The sequence below is a fragment of the Chelonia mydas genome, chromosome 21, assembly GCF_015237465.2.
Source record: "Chelonia mydas isolate rCheMyd1 chromosome 21, rCheMyd1.pri.v2, whole genome shotgun sequence".
NCBI classification, from domain to species: Eukaryota; Metazoa; Chordata; order Testudines; family Cheloniidae; genus Chelonia; species Chelonia mydas.
The window spans coordinates 8,622,030-8,641,176 of NC_051261.2; the positions used below are offsets into that span (position 1 = coordinate 8,622,030).

The following is a 19,147-nucleotide window of genomic DNA, read 5'->3' on the forward strand; positions in this document are numbered from 1 at the left end:
ATTGCCTAGGCATTACACAGATTAATTGCTGTGTAGACCTTTAGGCTCAGGCTGGAGTCCAACTCTGGGATCTTCTGCCCTCCCAGAGCCTGGGCTCCAGCCTGAGCCCGGACGCCTACCCTGAAATTGGATAGCCCCGCAGCCCGGGCTCTGCGAGCCCAAATCAGCTAACTCGGGCCAGCTGCAGGTGTTTTACTGCGGTGTGGAGAGAGCTGTAGCAGGCAGGACGCTGCTCCGAACAGCATTCATATTGCTACAGAAAGTGTGACCCTTTGATCTCTCCGGCCATACCCTGCCCAAATAAATAGCAGCTGCTCTGTAGGACAATGATTCCATACAACCAGCCCCTTTCCTAATAAATTCCATGAATCCGCCTCCCGTTCTTTCCAGCTACAAAGAGCGCTCCTACTAGCAATTCGTTACGAGTTATTAGGGTCACTGCAAGCATCCCAAAAAGCAGTGATAGTTTAGGCTGGGATTTTCAAAAGAATCTACATAAAGACAACCCCCTAAGGGAGTTTGGCATCCATCGCCTGTTGAATTTAACTAATTTACTCCAGGCTCCTTCAGAAACCCTAGCCCCGGTGCCCTGACTGCTGCTGTACTTAGGGGTTATTAGCGGCTGGATGAAGATCTATTGGTTTTTCTTTTGTGAGGGGAGCGGGAGGAAATGTTTGAATAACTAATAATTACGTCTTGAAGTCTGAAAAATACCATGTGCGTCGAGAGCTGGTGAAAGCGGATAGCCCCGGAATTACAAAGGCCTCTTGCTTCTCCAGAGGCAAGTTGGCAGGGAATAATGTGGAATCTGGAAGCAGCTTGGACTGCCCTGGCCCGTGTGGTGGATAAATAATAATATTTAAGCCCTTGTATAGGCCTATTTGATCTCAAAGAGCTTTACAAAGCTGGGTCAGAAGCGTTAGCTTCATAACACAGATGGGGAAGCTGGCACTGAGACGCGAAGCGACTTGCATAAGTTGAGCGACTAGCTGTGGCAGAACTGGGAGCAGAGCCCCCAAGGCAGGAAGGCTGGGGCTGTAGATAGCATGTGACTCTGGAAGGCTCCGGTCCAATTCCTTTGGCCGTGTGAATCTTGGCAAGTGCCTTCGGGCTTGTCTACAGGGGAGTTATTCCACTTTGCAAGTGGAATAAGCTGATCTGGAATAAGGGCATCCACACGTGGAGTTAATCAAGAACAGTGAATCCACTTTAAATTAGCAGTTTACCTTGTTCCAGATTAATGTTCAAGTGGAGACAAGTCCTAAATGTCTCTGGGCCTCAGGTCCCCCATCTGTAAAATGGGGACGGTAGCGCGGCCCTTCTGCACAGGCATGTGATAAAGATTAAAGATGGTAAGATGCCCAGATATTACAGTAATGGGATCATAAAAGGATGGATAGAAACCCAGGACTCCCAAATCCTGGTCTATGTGCTGTGTGTCTTAGATACTTCTAGGGCATCCTTCCCCACAGTATCTAAGCAAGAAACTATGTTGCTTCTCATGTGGCTTGACAGAGGACTCCAGCTAGCAGGACTGTCAACCTGGCACCTTTCAGCAGCAGGTGAAAACAAATTCTTAGGGTTACATTAGGTTTTTGGTATGTAGTTTATGTACCTTGGATGCTGCTTCATTAGAATAAATATTTCTATGATACATTCCTATTTAATAGTAGAAAAATAAAATATCAAGGTTCGCTGGTGACCCAGAGCCAAGGGATGCAGCCTGTGGGCCATTCTGCCAGCTCTCCCCACCCGCAGTGAAAACGTGAAAGATGCTTTGTTTCGAAGCCGTTCATCCTCAGCGTCTCCCCCCACCCAAAGCCCGTTTTTTTTTAAAGCGGCCTCATCGTCTCTGTTTGATGAGAAATGCAGGAGACTTAGGAAAAGTCTTTTACAAAACAACACCCACGGTTCCACTAACTTGTTAAACAGAGAAAGGCTGGAAACTGCCAACGCCTCTCCAAGGAAAGACACGAGAGTGAGAGAGAGGAGAGAGAAAAAGCAGGTTATTTATAAAGTCAGGCAGTGGTAGGGTATCTTCACTTGAGTCTGCAAACTGTCTGCTGCTGGGAGGTCACTCCAGAAGAAAAACCTTGCAGTGCCCATGACCTGCAAGCACACTATTTGATCAGGACTGCGGGGCGGGCACCAACCCTGGCAAATTGAGACACACACATGCTCTTTAATACACAGGAGATCAGGCAGACGAACACTGAGGCTTTGGAAAAGGGACTCTGGGTCTGGTAAGTTGATTTCTGTATTTATCATGGGTTATGCTGCCTTTTTTTTTTTATTATTTGTTTGCATACCTGCACCGCAGAGGGAATGCAACCCCCTCGCCATGCCGGTGGCACGACGCTGACACAGGGAGCCCTGTGAATCACATGCCAATGACATGGATGGCACAGGTCTGAGCCTCAAGGGCTGCTTTGGCTACAACTGGGGGAGCTTTCGCCCTTATTAACAATGCCATTTTTCATTGGTGACTTGTTAGGGAGGGGTGAGACAAGCTAGACAGACAGATTCATGCCAGACTCCATCCTCCAGACCCCCAACCACCACCTACTCCACCCAGCACAACATCTACCTGGCTCTGCATTGGGTTGTAGATGAAGGATATTACCGGGTTAACAGGGTGAGAAGGTGGCAATGATGGGGATGGATGAAGCTCATGCTGTCCGACTCTGGTTGTTCCAGCAAGGTGCCCTATGCAGCACAATCCCAGTTAGACTAGCAGTCAGTGGAATGGGACCAGCTTATTCATGCTGACAGATGAAGATGTTAAACTTGTTTTATCCTACACATGAAAGGGATACAGACCCCACTGTAGAAATGGGGTTGGACAGTGGAAAGCTCCCTATAGGAAGGGGGCTGTAGGTTGAGAGACAAACTCTGTGGACTTGGCATTGGACAGAGGGAAACTGTGCTGTAAATGCAAGAGAGACTCCTTAGGAGCGGGTAGATTGGGGGAAAGACCATCTCAGAATGGTGTGTACTTGCAGGAAGGTACCCCTAGGAACAATAGTGTATAATGGAGATTCCCCCTTAGGAAAAGTTCCACATAGTGGGAGAGACCTAGGAATTGGGGCAGACCCCCTAGGAATTGTGCCAAATAAGGGGGGACAGAACCCCTAGGAATTGTGCCAAATAGGGGGGACAGACCCCCGAGGAATGGTGCTGTACAGTGGGAAAGATGGCCTTTAGTGGGGGTGGAGGAAGCCCATTTATCGGGAAGCAGTAGTATTTTACCAGCCAAGGTACCCCTGGAATGGGAGGAGGAGGAGAGCTGCTCTCTGAAGCAGCCTGCATGCCAAGCTCCTGCACCGCACATGGACTCAATAATGCACCACGTTTCACTGGCCCCATCGGCTGCAGGAACTCCTGTAGGTATGGAAAATGGAAGAAACCCAAGAGCCCAGCCACGGAGTGTTTCAATCCCTCTTTTCTTCCCACACGAGCAGCCTGCCAGCCAGCAGTGTGCCTAGGTGGCGATGCGCGGTCTGGCTCAGAGCAGGACTGTACCCTCTTTGTCTGGCGTGCCGGGATTCCTCGTTAGGGCTGGAGCTATAAATATCCCCCCCCTTCCTGCAGCTCTGTTCTGTATGTAAGTCTGAGTCAGGGCTATGGGTGCTGTGAGGCCTGCGACAAGTAACCCAGAGGCCTCCTGTGATAATTAGTCTGGGGACGCCCCTGCCAAAGCCGCAGTTTGGACAGGCTGTCTGCACTGCAGGGGCAGCAAATCCAGATCAGAATGTCCAGCAGGCACCAATTTCACAGCTTTGCAAGGGCCTGGGCATGCCTGCAAGGGGCCCTCTGATCTTCCACCCTTACTTGGATTATAGTAGCACCAGCCAAGTGCGCAGCCCCATTGCGCTAGGTGCTGTACATACGGGCAGTGACGGTCCTTGTCCCACAAAGCTTACAGTCTAAATACTCCAGACAGAGAAAGAATGGGAAGTGTTATTGCTATCCCCATTTCCAGACAGGGAACTGATGCCCAGAGCGAGATAAGGTGACGCAGGAAGATGGTGGCAGAGATGGGAGTTGAAGCCCGGTCTCCTACAGCCCAGGCCAGTGCTGTAAGCACAAGGGCAGCCTTCTCCCTCCGCAGAACAGACCTTAACATTAAGTTGGACTCCCAATGCTCAGAGTAGCTGGAAGCCTCTGAGATGGAAGAGCAGCCCACTCTCCATCATGCTGGTCACTCTGAGACAATAAGGCCAGGCCGTTGAATGTTGATGAAATGCTTTGTGGTACGTACTGGAAGATGCCTCCGTCTCCAGAGTCATTCTCCCCTCCCCTCTGGGTGGCTGAGCCCAGTCCTGCCCCCACTGGGAGTTTGCTCGCTGATTTGAGGGACTCAGCCTGCTCCCATTGTGTTACCACTGCCCCGAGGTCCTGGCGTGTAAGAGGAGGAGGTGAAGGACTGAACCTGCTCTCATCCCTTTAACCTCCCCCGCTCAGTGCAGCCTGGGGTATTTCCCAGATGCTTTCCAAACTCTTCCTTGCATGCTGTTCTATGCATGCAGAATTAAGGAAAGAGTGTAAGCCACTGTGTGGGTGGTTATATGGCCCTCATGGCCATGGTGTGCCAAAACCTACTGTCGTTAATGGCAAGGTAGGGCAGTATTATGTAGGTAGGGCTTGTTTAGTTTGCAGAAGAGAAGAGTGAGGGGGGATTTGATAGCAGCCTTCAACTACCTGGGGGGGGGTTCCAAAGAGGATGGAGCTCGGCTGTTCTCAGTAGTGGTAGCAGATGACAGAACAAGGAGCAATGGTCTCAAGTTGCAGTGGGGGAGCTCTAGGTTGGATATTACGAAACACTGTTTCACGAGGAGGGTGGTGAAGTACTGGAATGAGTTACCTAGGGAGGTGGTAGAATCTCCATCCTTAGAGGTTTTTAAGGCCCGGCTTGACAAAGCTCTGGCTGGGACGATTTAGTAGGGGTTGGTCCTGCTTTGAGCAGGGGGTGGGACTAGATGACCTCCTAAGGCTTCTTCCAACCCTAATCTTCTAGGAATCTATGATTCCATTAACCCCATTGTACAGATGTGGAACTGAGGCGCGGGATAGATTAAGTCACTTCCCCAAGTCACGAAAGACGCCTGTGACAAAGCCAGGAATGCCAGGTTTCCTGGTCTCAATCCAAAGCCCTCTCCAGTAGGCCACCCCTCCTCCCCAGCCAAACAGGCTTTGTCTCATTGCGTCCAGGTGTCTGGGTCTGTGACTGCAGCCTGATGAAATATTAACAGCAACAATTTCATGCCACTAATTTAGCCCCTTTTCTTCTGCTTGTAAATTATCCATGAATAGACTTTGATCTTAGTAAACGTGTTTGCGATGCAAAAGTCGATGATGAATGGTTACTTCAGCCTCTGGGTTTCATCGTGACTATTTGTCACTTCAGACAATTGCTATTCATGGGGTCTAATTGGTCACTTAAGTCACAAGGTATTGTTTCTGCTTCCTGAGTGGGTGACGCCTAAAGAGCTTCCAAGCAACCACTCATAATGCAAATCTTTATACAGGTCCATGTGCATTAAATATATTTGCAATGTCAGGAGACTTGGGTTCTCTTCTCAGCTCATCACTGACCTGCTGACTCTGTCTCTCCTCCATCCTGTGTACTTCTTGTCTATATATACTAGGATCAGGAACTCTTACAATGTACAGCTCCGAGCACAATGGGGCTCCAATCTCATTTGTAGCATCTATAGACACTGCTGTAATAATAAAATAATAATAATAATAATAATTAATAATAAATCAGTTATCATGATCAAAATGTCACTGGCATGAATGTTCACAAAAAGCAAATGAAAGGGTGGTGAATTGGCTCCAGCTCTCTCTATTACTGCCACTCAAGGGCCCCCACCCACAATGGTATGATAATAACACCTGGTTCTTATACAGCACTTGTCATTAGCAGACCTCAAAGCACTTTACAAAGGAGGTCAGTGTCATTATCCCCGTTTGTACTGAAACGCCAAGAAGGGAAGTGACTTGTCCAAGGTCACTCAGAAAACCAGTGACAGAGTCAGGAATAGAACCCAGGTCGCCTTGTTCCCTCTCCAGTGCTCCAGGCCCCATGATAAACACCTGCCTGTTTCCTATTTCTAGTCACTTGTGCCTGACCTAAAGTTGTTCATATTTTTCCCACTTCTATACAGGTTCCATGAGGTTCTGCACAATGCACTGGGCTTCTGTCCTGATAGTAGCTGGGCTGTGTGGGGTCTCCCTGGGCCAGTATGAAGACGAAGAAGATATGTACTGGCTGCATCAGTACCGTCGCAGCCAGGCATTGTCCTATGACTACATGCCGTACTACGAGGCTGAGGTCCCCCCTTACTCTTATGTCCCGCCTGGGTCATCCTTTGCGGAGCCCAACCCTGAACCCGTTTCCCGGGAATGCCCCCAGGAGTGCGACTGCCCCCCCAGCTTCTCCACAGCATTGTACTGCGACAGCCGCAACCTGAGGTACCTTCCCTTTGTGCCTTCCAGAATGAAGTACGTCTACTTCCAGAACAACCAGATCACCACCGTCCAAGAGGGGGCTTTCGACAACGCCACGACGCTGGAATGGATTGCGCTGCATGGCAACCAGATAACCAGTGAGAAGATGGGCAAGAAGGTCTTTGCCAAGCTCAAGAACCTGGAGAGGCTGTATCTGGATAACAACAACCTGACTAAGATGCCCAGCCCCCTGCCCAGGTCCCTGAGAGAACTCCACCTGGCTTACAATCAGATCACCAGGATCCCATCCAATGCTCTGGAGGGGTTGGAGAACCTCACTGCCCTGTATCTCAGCCACAACCAGATCCATGATATAGGAGCATCTTTCAAAGGGTTAAAGTCCTTGATCCTTGTTGACCTGAGCTACAATCACCTCAGGAAGCTCCCTGATGGCCTCCCAAGCTCTCTTGAGCAGCTCTACCTAGAGCACAACTACATCTATACCATCCCCGATGAGTATTTCAAGGTGTCCCCCAAGCTGCTCTATATCAGGCTGTCCCATAACAGCCTGACCAACGAGGGGCTCTCCTCCAACACCTTCAACACCAGCAGCATCCTAGAGCTCGATCTGTCTTATAACAGGCTCCAGAAGATCCCCCGGGTTAGCACCAACCTCGAGAACCTCTATCTCCAAGGGAACCAAATCAATGGTGAGCAGCATCCCAACCGCAACCTCTTGATGCTAGGGGGTCCCATTGTCAATGGTCAGGACAAGGGGTAGGGAGATGGGGAGCCAGGTTCTGGCACTGTTTGTTGGACACGGCCTGGTCTAATGGCCTGAGCAGAGGGACCAGAACTCAGAAAACCTGAATTCCATTGCGGTCTATACCACTGATTTCTTATGTAGCCTTAGGACAGTCACTTCCCTACTCTGTGCCCCTGTTTGCCCCATCTACATGGTACTTTTGTGAAGTGCTCTGAGATGCTGGGATGCACGGTGCTCTGGTAAGTGCAAGGTGTTATCCTTTTGCTCAGTGGAAGTCTTTCTCGTGTCTGTGAGATTATCTTTTTAAATTCTGCAAGATGAGGTAGAACTCCACAGGGAATTTAAAGGTGAAGAAATAACGAGATTGAGATACATTAATGATTAAAAAAAATACTAGCTGAATTAAATCATCAGAGATCAGGTGACAAAGGTTATTTTAGGTACAAATGATGTGGCTGCACGGAGGATGGGGGATGCCACCGAGAGAAGAGGACACCAGAAAGTATAGTGTATCCGAATAGGATCGTATCCCTTTAAATGTTTTGAGAACCCTGTTGTGGCACTCACTGTGTCCTCTATATTAGAAGCCAGTGAGAGCAGCAGCGTGTAGGTGGCTAAGACTGGCATGTTTGTGTATATCGAGTAAACACAGTTATTTGGGACCCAGCTGTGCGCCCATGTGGTTTCTTTATATGAACTTTTGTTGTGAAAAGAGTAAAAAAGCACAACAGAAAAGGTGTGAAAAGATGAGAAAGAAACTCATTCTTTGTATGGCAGGTGAAAGACAATATTCTGCCCTCCCCCCTCACGCTGGTGCACAGGTGAATAACCCTAGAGACCTACATTTGGTTCCCTGCACTGGGATGTAAACCGTGGTGCAAGTGATGCACCTGATTCCATTCTCACTTACGTGGGTGTAAATGGGGAGTGACTCCACTGAAGTCAGTGGTGTGGGTGGGAGCAGAATTGGGTCCAGAGGACATAGGTTTGATCAGGAAGGAGGGGTAAGTGGCAAAGTGGTGTAACTTACGCCACGCTTTGGCACTCAGTGGGCGTGCAAGTCTGCAGGGCCCAGATTCAGACCAGAAGAGAGCACAACTCCTATTAAACCTAATGGAGACTGTGTCTGCTTACACCAGACCTGAAGCTAACTCTGGGAATATGAGTAATGGTGTAGGTGCACCTACCCATTTACGTGCATGGGCAAAGGCTGCTTTCTGAATGCCAGATCAGCGCAAGGTTTGCTACTTTGCCACTTACATGCACCTCATAACATACTCTGTCATTTACACCAAGACTGATTTGACCCATGGGCGTTGTACCAGCTCACTCCAGCTTGCATTTGGCCCATGCAGTCCACTTGCGTCTATGCATTTGGGCTTCTGTCTAACTTAATCCTGTATCCATTCCTGGCCTGGAGCACTGGCTTCTTGACATTACTGGCTCGGAAGCCAAAAATAGTGATGCTCCTCTCCCTGGGGTGCTAAAGCACCACAGTGCATCTCTTCCGTCCTGCTGCTCCGAGCATGCATCATCATTACAATTAGTGAGAGCTGCTGCCTGGCCTTTCCGGCAGCCTCCTCGGCACAGGGACTAAATCCATCTGCACTGTCCAAGAAATTCCAGTGTGGATTTAGCTGGGGGGGGCCTGGGTGATACTGACACGAAAGCCTGAGCAAATGTCTGAGGGAGGGTCTCCATCAGGGTGGGATGATGGGGTTCGTGCTGGGGTCAGTTGGGGCTGGGGGTAACAGGGTCTGTGTTGTCACAGGGATTCTTGTATCTGCTCACGTTGGCAGTCCCTGAGCCATCCTAGATCAGAGATTTGTGCACAGGATAAATAGTCTTTCTTGACCAGCTGTTCTACAGCAGGACCGGCATCAAAGCCTGCCCTGCTCAATGCTGAGCTTCTGTCTGCTTCCTCTTTACTGGTGCACATTACATTCGAAGGCAGGGGTTCTCAACGTTTGTCTTTCTGAGGCCCCCCTCAACACGCTATAAAAATTCCACGGCCCGTCTGTGCCACAACAACTGGTTTTCTGCATATAAAAGCCAGGGCCAGAGTTAGGGGCAATTTCCTGGGGCCCCACGCCATAGAGGGCCCTGTGAAGCTAAGTTGGTCAGACTTTGGCTTCAGCCCCACATGGTGGGGCTTCGGCTTTCTGCCCCGGGCCCCAGCACGTCTAATGGCGGCCCTGCTTGGCGGACCCCCTGAAACCTGCTCGTGGCCCCGAGGGGGCCCTGGACCCCTGGTTAAGAACTACTGCTCTAAGGGGCTATGGAGTTCCCAGACACCACTGCAATGTAGCATGGACACAGCTGAATCGGAAGTGACAGAGCCAAGGAATTAGTCTGGTTCACTGGGACAGTGGTGTACCATGTTGCAAGAGACACCAGGTGCTGTGTGAGGTCTCATTCAGAGGACTCCCTCGCACGTGCTGTCTGTGACTTTGATACAGCCATTACACCACTTGTCACTAGCCGCAGCAGAAGTCCCATCTGTAGAGGCAGCATCTCCTGGTTGGAAAGTTGTTGGCCACCTCTCCTTTTCCATTCCTAAAGTCACTTATTGGTCCCCAGAAACCAGCTGCCATTAATGGAAGCTCTGCGGGTCCAGATTGGAGAGGGGATGCAACCCTAAACTGTAGCTTGCATGCTGGCCACTTAGTTAATAATATCTCAGCTATTCCCAACACACATGGAACAAATACGGGAAGGAGGAAGCCTTCAGTCCGTGACAGCATGTTACTGAAGCAACCCATATCATGGGCTCCAGTAACCAGTACACAAAGGTTACCGTGTTCCATAGATGACTCTTCATTCAGAGGGATCCCAAGAAGACACATAGAAAGGACCAGACAAAACCAAGCATCTTTCTTCTTTCAGTCTGCCTCTCTCTCTCTCCCTCCTTACTGGGATCCCCTAAACTTCTGCCATCAGCAGCTGTTTAAAATTTCTCCAATTTGGCAGCATCGGGGAATTCAGCTTTGAGCCTGTTTATTCTAAAACCTTGGATCATCCAAAGCAGCTTGGATGTAATAGGCAGATACTTTCACGTCAGAAAGTCTCATGTCAGCGTCTAGATTTCTCTCTAAAATATCCAAGTCACAGGAGCAACGTTCCTGTTCAAAATTTGGTTCCCCCCTAAAAGGCAACTGGAAAAATCTTGTCTGAGATTCTAAATGTGCTATTTTTTTGGGTTCCGGAACCTTTAACCTGACAGTCACCACTTTGAATCCAGCCTAGGTCCATTGCTGACCATAAGTCATGAATGTTATTTTCTGAAGGATGTTCAGTACACTGAAGAGGTTTCATCTTATTATTTATTATTGTTTTGCTTATAGACCCACCCGAGATCGGGACCCTATTGTACTAGGGGCTGCACAGACTCATGGTAAGAGACAGCCCTGCCCCAAAGAGCTTGCACACAGAGCCTCAAAGATATTTACGTGCCTAACTCCTATTTATTTCAGTTTACCTCCAAAGTGGATTACGCTAATTCAGAATAAGGCATTCCTATTCCGAAATAAGAACATCCACACATGGAGTGAATCAGGAATAGTTAATCTGCTTTAAATTCACATCCTAACTTTTTCTGGATTATTTTTCATGTCAACAAGCCCTTGGTCTCTTTTGCCTTGCTTTGCCAACTGTTTGATGCAGATAAGAGCACGGCCCTACCTCACCGCAGTGTTGTGAGGGTAAATCCATTTTTTAAGAAATTGGGGGGTTCCTAGAGTAATGGTGGCCATATAAGCACTTAAGGCAGGCACCCCAAAAGAGGCCCCTCCAGGTTAGTGGAAGCATCATGTGTGGGAAGCTTGCCCTGTCATTTCCTGTGCTGCTGAGGTTCTGTGGTTAAACAGAAGCCTTTCAACTCCAGAACCAATCTGGCATCTTTCACCAGGGCGAAATTCACTGAAATAAGAAAACAAATGGAACATATATTTTTTTAAGCTGAATGCCTGGAAAAATCCATTCCTGCTTCGCTCCCCTGACAAGCCCTGCGATCCGGATGCTCTGTAATATCAGAGAAACCTGAGCAACAAGCCGTGGCTGCCTGGATCACTTACTTAAATTAAGTGTTCGTGATGCCATCAACTGTTTTAAGGGACGTGTGTAGCCCTGCACTGGGGAACTGACAGACATGCAAAACGAGAACAGACTCCCAAATGTTTGCTTTCAACGTGTGCAGTTGTTGAGTCTGCACATAGATGGCGTTAAATCATGCTGGCGCTCAACCCCTTCTGTTTATTTAGTCATGCATTTTTACGGCTATTTTTGCCACTGAACTTGAAAAATATTCAGTGGGGTTCTCTGAAGACCTTTATTTCCCTGTAGTGAATGAGGAATGCTGAAGATCGACAGAATCGAGAGGCAGTGTTTTGTTTTAACACAGACCTGGCCTCTGCTGAGCTTTTAAGATAATGATGTTGTGATCTCCTGGATGGAAGACGTTCTCCCTGTGACTCATCTCCGATGACAATATCACTTTGTCTTTAGTGTCATCATCCAAGGATCTCAAAGAACTTTACAAATCCTAATGACTGAAGCTGAGGCAGTGTGGTCCAGTGGATGGGGCATTGAACTAGGTTTCGGGAGAGATTGGTTTGACCCCCGGCTTTGCCATGAACAAGCTGTGTGACTTTTGGGCAAGTCATTTAACCTTCTCACCCACTGACTGTCTTGTCTTCTGAAGCTCTTTAGGGCAAGGGCTGTCTCTCACTATGCGTATGTACGGCACTTAACACAATGGGGCTTGGATCTTGGTTGGAGCCTTTAGATGCTACTGCAGTGTTCCCATATAGGTAAGTATGTTGGGGTACTCTACATACTAGTACTTAAGTACTTTAAATTTTCTGTACTTAGTACTTGAATTTAAATACATTTTAAAGGTACTTAAAGAATAAATAACTTTTTTTACCTGCAAATACTTTTTCAAAATAGCTGTTTGAAACCATCACATCCCTCCCAACTGTCCCAGAATCTGGCTGGCCCCCAGAACCCATTGTCCCAGCTTAGGGATTTCAAGCCTTGAGTGCCGGCTACCAGGGCTTTTTTCCGTTGGCCCCGCTGTTGCACTAGCCAGGGAGGGTGGCAGCCTTGCCCCCTCCCCAACCTTCGTTTCTGATTGGTCAATGCAACCGGCAGCGGGAGACCCGCTCCCCGGCCCAGCTGCAATGGGGAGACTTGTTCACAGCCCCTGGGGAAACCCCAGAGCACAAGGCCCCCTTGTATGGATACTTTTCTGCAGCAACAACTCTGTGATGGATCAGTGTCCAAAGAAAAAACAGATAAGCTATTATAAGAATTAGCTTAATTCTTATAATACGGGGATTGAAAGAACTTGTACATGTACTTATAAATACATCAGTTCTAATTCCACAGCATACTTGTACTTCTTGTAAAGTTCTCTGTAATGGTGTGCTTGGCACTTATATGGAAGTCCATTTTATCAGTACGTGCGGCAACACTGTGCTGCTGTAACAGAAATAACAGGGTGTCACAACAGGGAAATGGAGGCAGTGAGAGATGAAGTGACTTGACCAAAGACACATAGTGAAACAGTAGCAGAGGCAGGAATAAAACTCACGTTTCCCATCTCCCTGCTCTTAGCATTAGTCAGGGCTACTCCCCCTGTGAAAGAGCGACAGAGGGCCAGCGGGCGGCTCAATGCCTATTCCCTGTCCCGCTGCCCCTGGGTGGTGCTGGAGAGACGGAGTCTCACTGTTCTCCCAAGTCTGCGTGTGAGCAGTGCGGTCACCTCCCCAGCTTTAAACAAGGAACATCTGTGCTAACAAATTCTCTCTCCCCGGCTAGGTATTTGTTAAGTCTCCACCAAGTCCTGGAGCTTTGCTGCCCCCTGGTTGCTCTCTTCCTTCCCAAAGGCTGCACGGAAAGCTGGAGCATGCCCCTCTCCAAAACACACCCTCTCCCGCAATACAACAGGGGGCTTTCAAGGTTTGCTGTGGCTCAGTAGTGACCCACTGGGATCACAGCAGCCCCCTTCACTGTTAGCAGACAGATCTTGCTAGAAGTAAGGATAACAGACCCAGCCCTGCTCTGCAATCTACTTCCCTTCCCCATGTTAACAGGAGGGCAGGGTCTGAACCCTCCCTCAGCTACACGAGTGAAACTCCATTGACTTCAGTGGGGTGACTCCTGATTTACACAGGAATGAATGAGAGGAGAATCAGGGCCAGGGCATTTTCTGCCCTTTCAGACATGGCTAGTGATTTTGGTAGCCTCCGTTTGTTGGGTGCCCAACTTTAAGGGTCCTGATTTGCAGAGAGAAGGTGCTCAGCGCTGTCTGAAAATCAGGCCTCCTGAAGGTGTCCCAAAATCGTTACTCAGTTCTGAAAGTCTTGGCCCTAGTCCAATATATGTTCCAAACCCCACTGAGATAGCCCAAGTGTGGTTTTTAGTTATGGGAGGGATTTTTTTGTGTGTGGGGGGGACAACAAAGGGGGCACAGTGGTTCTCAACTGAATTCCAAAGGCCCTGCGTCTGCACTATGGAGCAAGACATTGCAATAAAATGCACTGTATAAAAAAGTGTATTCCCATGGTGCCTAGGCGTTCTAGTCATGTCCACTTGTTATGACTATTACTACCCATGGTGCTGTTAGTACTGATCGAGCCTAGGCATGGCTCTTTCCCGTCAGGACTGTATGAACGCTAGCTAGAGAGTTCTGGGCTCCAGCTGTCTCTTAGTGCTCTGTCTCCTTTTCCCCCTGCAGAATTCTCCATCAGCAGCTTCTGCACACTCGTCGACGTCATGAACTTTTCCAAGCTCCAGGTCTTGCGGCTGGATGGGAATGAGATCCAAAGGAACGCGGTGCCCCCAGATGCCCCCCTCTGCCTGAGACGTGCTGCCGTCATTGAGATTTAACCCCGACCGACCCTCCTCCTCCCCCCGTGCTCTCCCCCTGTCCTCAGGGCAGCACCACACCCGTTCCAGTAATCCAGGCTGGGGGAGGCCTCCACTCTCGTTTTAACGCAGCTTGGTGGTTTGATTTGGCTTCTGCAATAGCGTAATATGGGTGGCACAATAGCAGCCAGAGTAGAAGGGATGTGTCATTAACTCCACCCACTAGCTGCTACCCCTTTTAGCTTATCAGGTCACACCAGTATGGAGGCAGGTCTCTGCTTTGTCCTATAAAAACCCTACTTTTCTCTCTCTAACCAGCCAATCAGTTCTCTTGATGATTCCCCACCATTGTCTTGCTGCCCGCATGTCCATGCAGCTCCCACCAGCATGGGTGGGCTGCCTGGAGGGGACTCAAGTTGTCTCCGTTCAGATGCATTGGATTTGAAAGTTTGATGCCAGCTGGGATGGTTTTGGGGTTCATGTTCTGTGTAGGAGGAACTGTGGTAAAGGGATCAGAGACAGGGGAGGAGGAGAATTCAAGTTTTTAAAAGGTGATGTGGAAAAACAGAACAGGCCATGGGACAGGATGGGGATCATTTGAAGAGAGACTGTGGAAGAGAGGAGAGGAAAAATTGCAATAATCTATGGGTCAGAACTTCACCAGGTGTAAATGGGTGTAGCCACATTGACTTCAGGCAGCAGGTTTAAAACAAACAAAAGGGAGTATTTTTTCACAAAATGCACAGTCAACCTGTGGAACTCCTTGCCAGAGGATGTTGTGAAGTCCAAGACTATAACAGGGTTCAAAAAAGAACTAGATAAATTCATGAAGGATAGGTCCATCAATGGCTATTAGCCAGGATGGGCAGGGATGGAGTCCCTAGCCTTTGTTTGCCAGAAGCTGGAAACAGGCGACAGGGGATGGATCACTTGATGATTCCCTGTTCTGTTCATTCCCTCTGGGGCACCTGGCACTGGCCACTGTCGGAAGACAGGATACTGGGCTGGATGGACCTTTCGTCTGACCCAGTCTGGCCGTTCTTATGTGCTTATGTTCTTATGAATGATGCTGATTTACACCAGCTGAGGATCTGCAACTTTACATCCTATATGTACTGGTCTCCTCTTACCTGAGACTGCCGAACTTTCAGGGGACTATCTTCCTAGGACACACTGCAGGCTTCTGTGTAGCTAGCAAAATGTAGGAGCTGGTTTATAAAGGGGAATTGCTGGGGTGGGCGGGGGGGGGGGCAGATTTGTTTGGTTCAAAGGTTTGCAGGCTAGTTTTTGAGCCCCGCACTTCCCTTCCCTCCTCAGAATGTGGGCAAACCAACACGGCCTATTGCCCGATATGTGGCCAGGTGTCACCATTTAGCTGGAATTTGCCACTAGGATGTTTCAAGCTGAATTGGTCCAAAAAAAAAAATACCAATAGATACATAAAGCCTGGTTCCCATTTATCCTATGGCCCTTTTGAACTGCAAGAGGGTGGCAGATCGGCTTTAGCGTGAGTGCAATTATCTTAGTGCCAGCGAGACGCTGTGCTGTGGGTTTTTAAATTGATAGACCGTGGGCCAGATTCTGATCTCTGTAACAGTGGTGTCAAACCCGGAACAACTCCATTAGATAAACTATAAGGGTTACAAACCCTCTTGCTTCTAGGTACCGGCTAACCAGCAACTGCTGGAATTAGGTGAAACTACTGCTAAGGGAAGCTCGTCCAAGAATTGTCCATGAAGGAATTTCTTGAACATTGCTGTGAAATCGCTGATACTGGTCACTGTCAGAGACAAGATACCAGACAGATGGGCTCCTGGTCTGAGCTAGTATGACCATTCCTAGTGTATGCTAGCCTTCATCTTTCTCTGTAACATTTATAGCATGCCTGCCACCGAAGTGGCTGCCAATGGAAGTCAGTGAGGTGTTACTCTGGATTTTTGCCGGAGATCAAACCTAACCTCTCCTCTTTGTATTAACTCTTAATTCATAGACACAAACACCCTCGGTGGGCAAAGCAAAAGGCACATATGTGGCTGAGCAACAGAGATGGATCGACAGGCGCCTGAAACAAAGTTAGCCACATGAACGTGACACATTTACCAGGCAGCAGCGCTCACAGGTGGGGGGTGCGGTGGGGGGGTTGTCCCTGACCTGTCAGCCAGCCATGCCAAAGTACCTATAGGTGCTGGAACTAGGAGTGCGGGGGGATGCTGCCGCACCCCCAGGCTTGAAGTGGTTTCCACTATATACAGGGTTTACAGTTTAAAATTCCACCTTTTTCTGCAGGGTGTTTGCATTGGATAACTGAGTTCCTGCCAAACTTTGTCCCCTTCGGGTGGGACGAGTGGAATTTCAAGGCTGCAAGAGCATTAAGTTTCCCAGTTGAAAGTTATAAACTTCTGGCACGACGTAGCAACCTTTTCCAGTCCAGGGAGCAGAAGGGCAGATCTTGGGTGGCAGCTTCCTTGGGGTAGTATCATTCTCTGAGAGACCTTTCCTGCGTCAGTTCCACCAAACAAATTTGCAGGTGACCAGGAGGAGACAGTGCAGCAGCCATAGCTAGTGAGGAAAAGCGTTCTTGTTACTTTCAGCTCCTGTGGAATCCAGCTTTGCTAATCACTGCTCGTAACATAGGGATCATACCTTTCTTTCCGTGTGCTGCTTGGCTGCAGATGAAGAATGCTACAGTTTAACAAAGTGGCATTCAGAGTCAGTGGTAACTATAATGCGACCCGCCTTGACATTACAATACCAGGCAGGATTCACTCTGGTTCAGTGAGCTTTTGCTTCAAGGCAGACAATCTGATTCTGGAAAGCTGGTTTCATGGTTGTGTGTGAGCCCAGTCAGATGTCGCAATCAAACGAAAGGAGCTGCCCAGACTCACCCTTATTGCAAATTCCCACTGTGCCTTCCCGTTGTGGTTAATTGCGTTTGTTAAGTGTGGCACTCTCTGGCTGTACAATTGTTTGCTCTTTTCTCTTGAGGAACTCACAGGGTAGCAAGGCTTGGTCTGCGCTAAGCATCAATCCCCTTGGGCTGTTTTGGTCTGAAACACCCCTTTTCCCCAGCCCAGATTGGGGTCCCATTTAAAAAAAATCTTGGCGGTGAATTTGAATTCCACAAAAGCCAAAATACCAGCTAGGTTCACTGGACAAGGCAGAGAACAAGGGTCAGGTGACCTTCTGGGGTACTTGGGAAGCTCAAGAGGCCATCTAAACCCTCCACATTTAAACTGCATGCTAACAATATAAAGGAATCTGTACTCTCACCAAAGCATGAATTGTAGATATCATACCAATCAATAAAACCCTTTTTATAATTGCATGGAATGTGTTTCAGGAATGCAAAAAAGAGAGGCCAAGTTCTGAATGTCTGGATGGCAATTAGAGATGGGCCTGAAACAAACACTCCAGAACTTTATAAAGGTTTAAGCCTAAATTTTCAAAAGTGACTAGTGATTTTGGGTACTGAACATGAGATGTTAACCTTCAAGGGGCGTGTTTTTTCAGAGGGCAGGACCCTCAACGCTTGCTGAAAATCAGGAAGTCTCCTAAGAATCTCAAGTTGGGGTTCTAACAACGGAGGTGACCAAGATCACTCGTCATTGTTGAAAAGGGAGACCACAGAGTCCAAACCCAGATCCTAATTTTACAGTCAATACCATGCTCCAAACACTCCTGAGCTTCAGGAGTTTTGAAAATGCATCTCTGGATGCAAATTTTGCAGCTTGGATCCCTCTTCCGTGGTGACTGGCAAGCTCTCATCTTAATTCTTGTCTATTCTGAAAGATTCTGGAAGGGGGCTTCTGGGCGGAGGGGGTTGTTACTTTAAACAAACAAACCAGCAGCTACCCCAAAATTACGAGAAGCCTGCTGACACAATCACACCAGGTACCAGATCTGCCACTGGGCTAAAAGGTCAGATAGTCAATTAATGCAAATCATGTAGCACCACTGACCTGTCTGGAAAGTGAGCCATGGACAGTGCCCTGGTAAAGGCTTTCTGCCAGAAGCCCCATTAGCCAGTAATTTTACTACAATAGCTCTTAGAGGCCCCAATGCACAATTGCTCTCGGTGCTGCATGCCCATATAGTAAACAGAGTCCTTGTTCTAAAGAGTTTGGGGGGGGTGGCATCACCCTCTCTGGATACCGCTAAAACATCCATGCACCCAGGGCTTAAATTCAGCCAGAACTGTCTGGAGCAGGGCTCTGTCAAATAGTTTCAAACCCATGAGGCAGAAGCCCTGAGCCCTGGCATGCCCCATGGGGCTGAAGCATGGAGCCCCGAGTGGGACGGGGCATGGGGGCGGGTGCTGGGAAATACTGTATGGGAATTTAAGTCTTGCCTGCACCCCTCACTATAGCCATTGGCTGAGGGGTGTTGCTTTCAAGCAAGGCATCAGAGAGGCAGTATGATTCACAGGGTAAGGCCCACCTTGATTTTAAATGCGTATTTACTGTGATGAGTAAACTCTTTTTAGGCACCACTGTATTTCTGACGCTAGGTGTCAGTGCTGCATGTCAGTTGCATTCAACTTCCTCTGTTTTTAAAGCCTGAGCTGAGATGGGAATGTTCTGCCCAAGTTTTTCAGCCCCAAATACCCACCCATCTGGCACCTCTCCGAAGCCCTGATGAAGAACACCATCCGCACCCCGCAGAATGGGGTAGGTTAAGGCCAGACCTGTGGGAGCTGAGTCTGCAGTCTGAAGTTCCTCCAACTCAACAAGAAGTCGATGGCAGAACAGTAACGACTGGGCACAAACCCCCAGCTGATTGCTCCATTCTCGGGAGGGTTGGAGTGGGCTAGAACGGGAGGGCCATCAAGCACTCAGGAGGAGGAGAAAGGAAGAAAGATGTATCTAGTAGAATCTAGTCTGGGGACGAGGCAAGTGTCTCCAGGGATTCTCCAGAATATTCATGAATCCGGGCTCCCTGACAGCCTTCATCGGCCCCATCCCATGGGAAGGCAGGAGGCAGATAGGGGGATCTGAGACACACCCACTGTCAGTGCCTGTTAAAATGAAAAAGGACCTTGGACCCTGCAAGGTTAGAGCA

General features: G+C 48.7%; 1 protein-coding gene across 1 annotated transcript; it reads left to right on the plus strand.

Annotated features, from left to right (window-relative positions):
- Nucleotides 1-1,696: 1,696 nt before the first annotated feature.
- FMOD (fibromodulin) lies at nucleotides 1,697-14,899 on the plus strand. The gene is made up of 3 exons (XM_007065129.4): nucleotides 1,697-2,243; nucleotides 6,171-7,163; nucleotides 13,959-14,899. Exons 2-3 carry the CDS (start codon nucleotides 6,176-6,178, stop codon nucleotides 14,108-14,110), a joined length of 1,140 nt encoding a protein of 379 aa, XP_007065191.1. The 5' UTR covers nucleotides 1,697-2,243; nucleotides 6,171-6,175; the 3' UTR covers nucleotides 14,111-14,899.
- Nucleotides 14,900-19,147: the final 4,248 nt, after the last annotated feature.

Bases quoted from the DNA above. Each gene is read 5' to 3' on its own strand.
- FMOD (XM_007065129.4), top strand. From the start codon at position 6,176: ATGAGGTTCTGCACAATGCACTGGGCTTCTGTCCTGATAGTAGCTGGG. The intron at 7,164-13,958 runs GTGAGCAGCATC...TTCCCCCTGCAG, and splicing joins CCAAGGGAACCAAATCAATG to AATTCTCCATCAGCAGCTTC.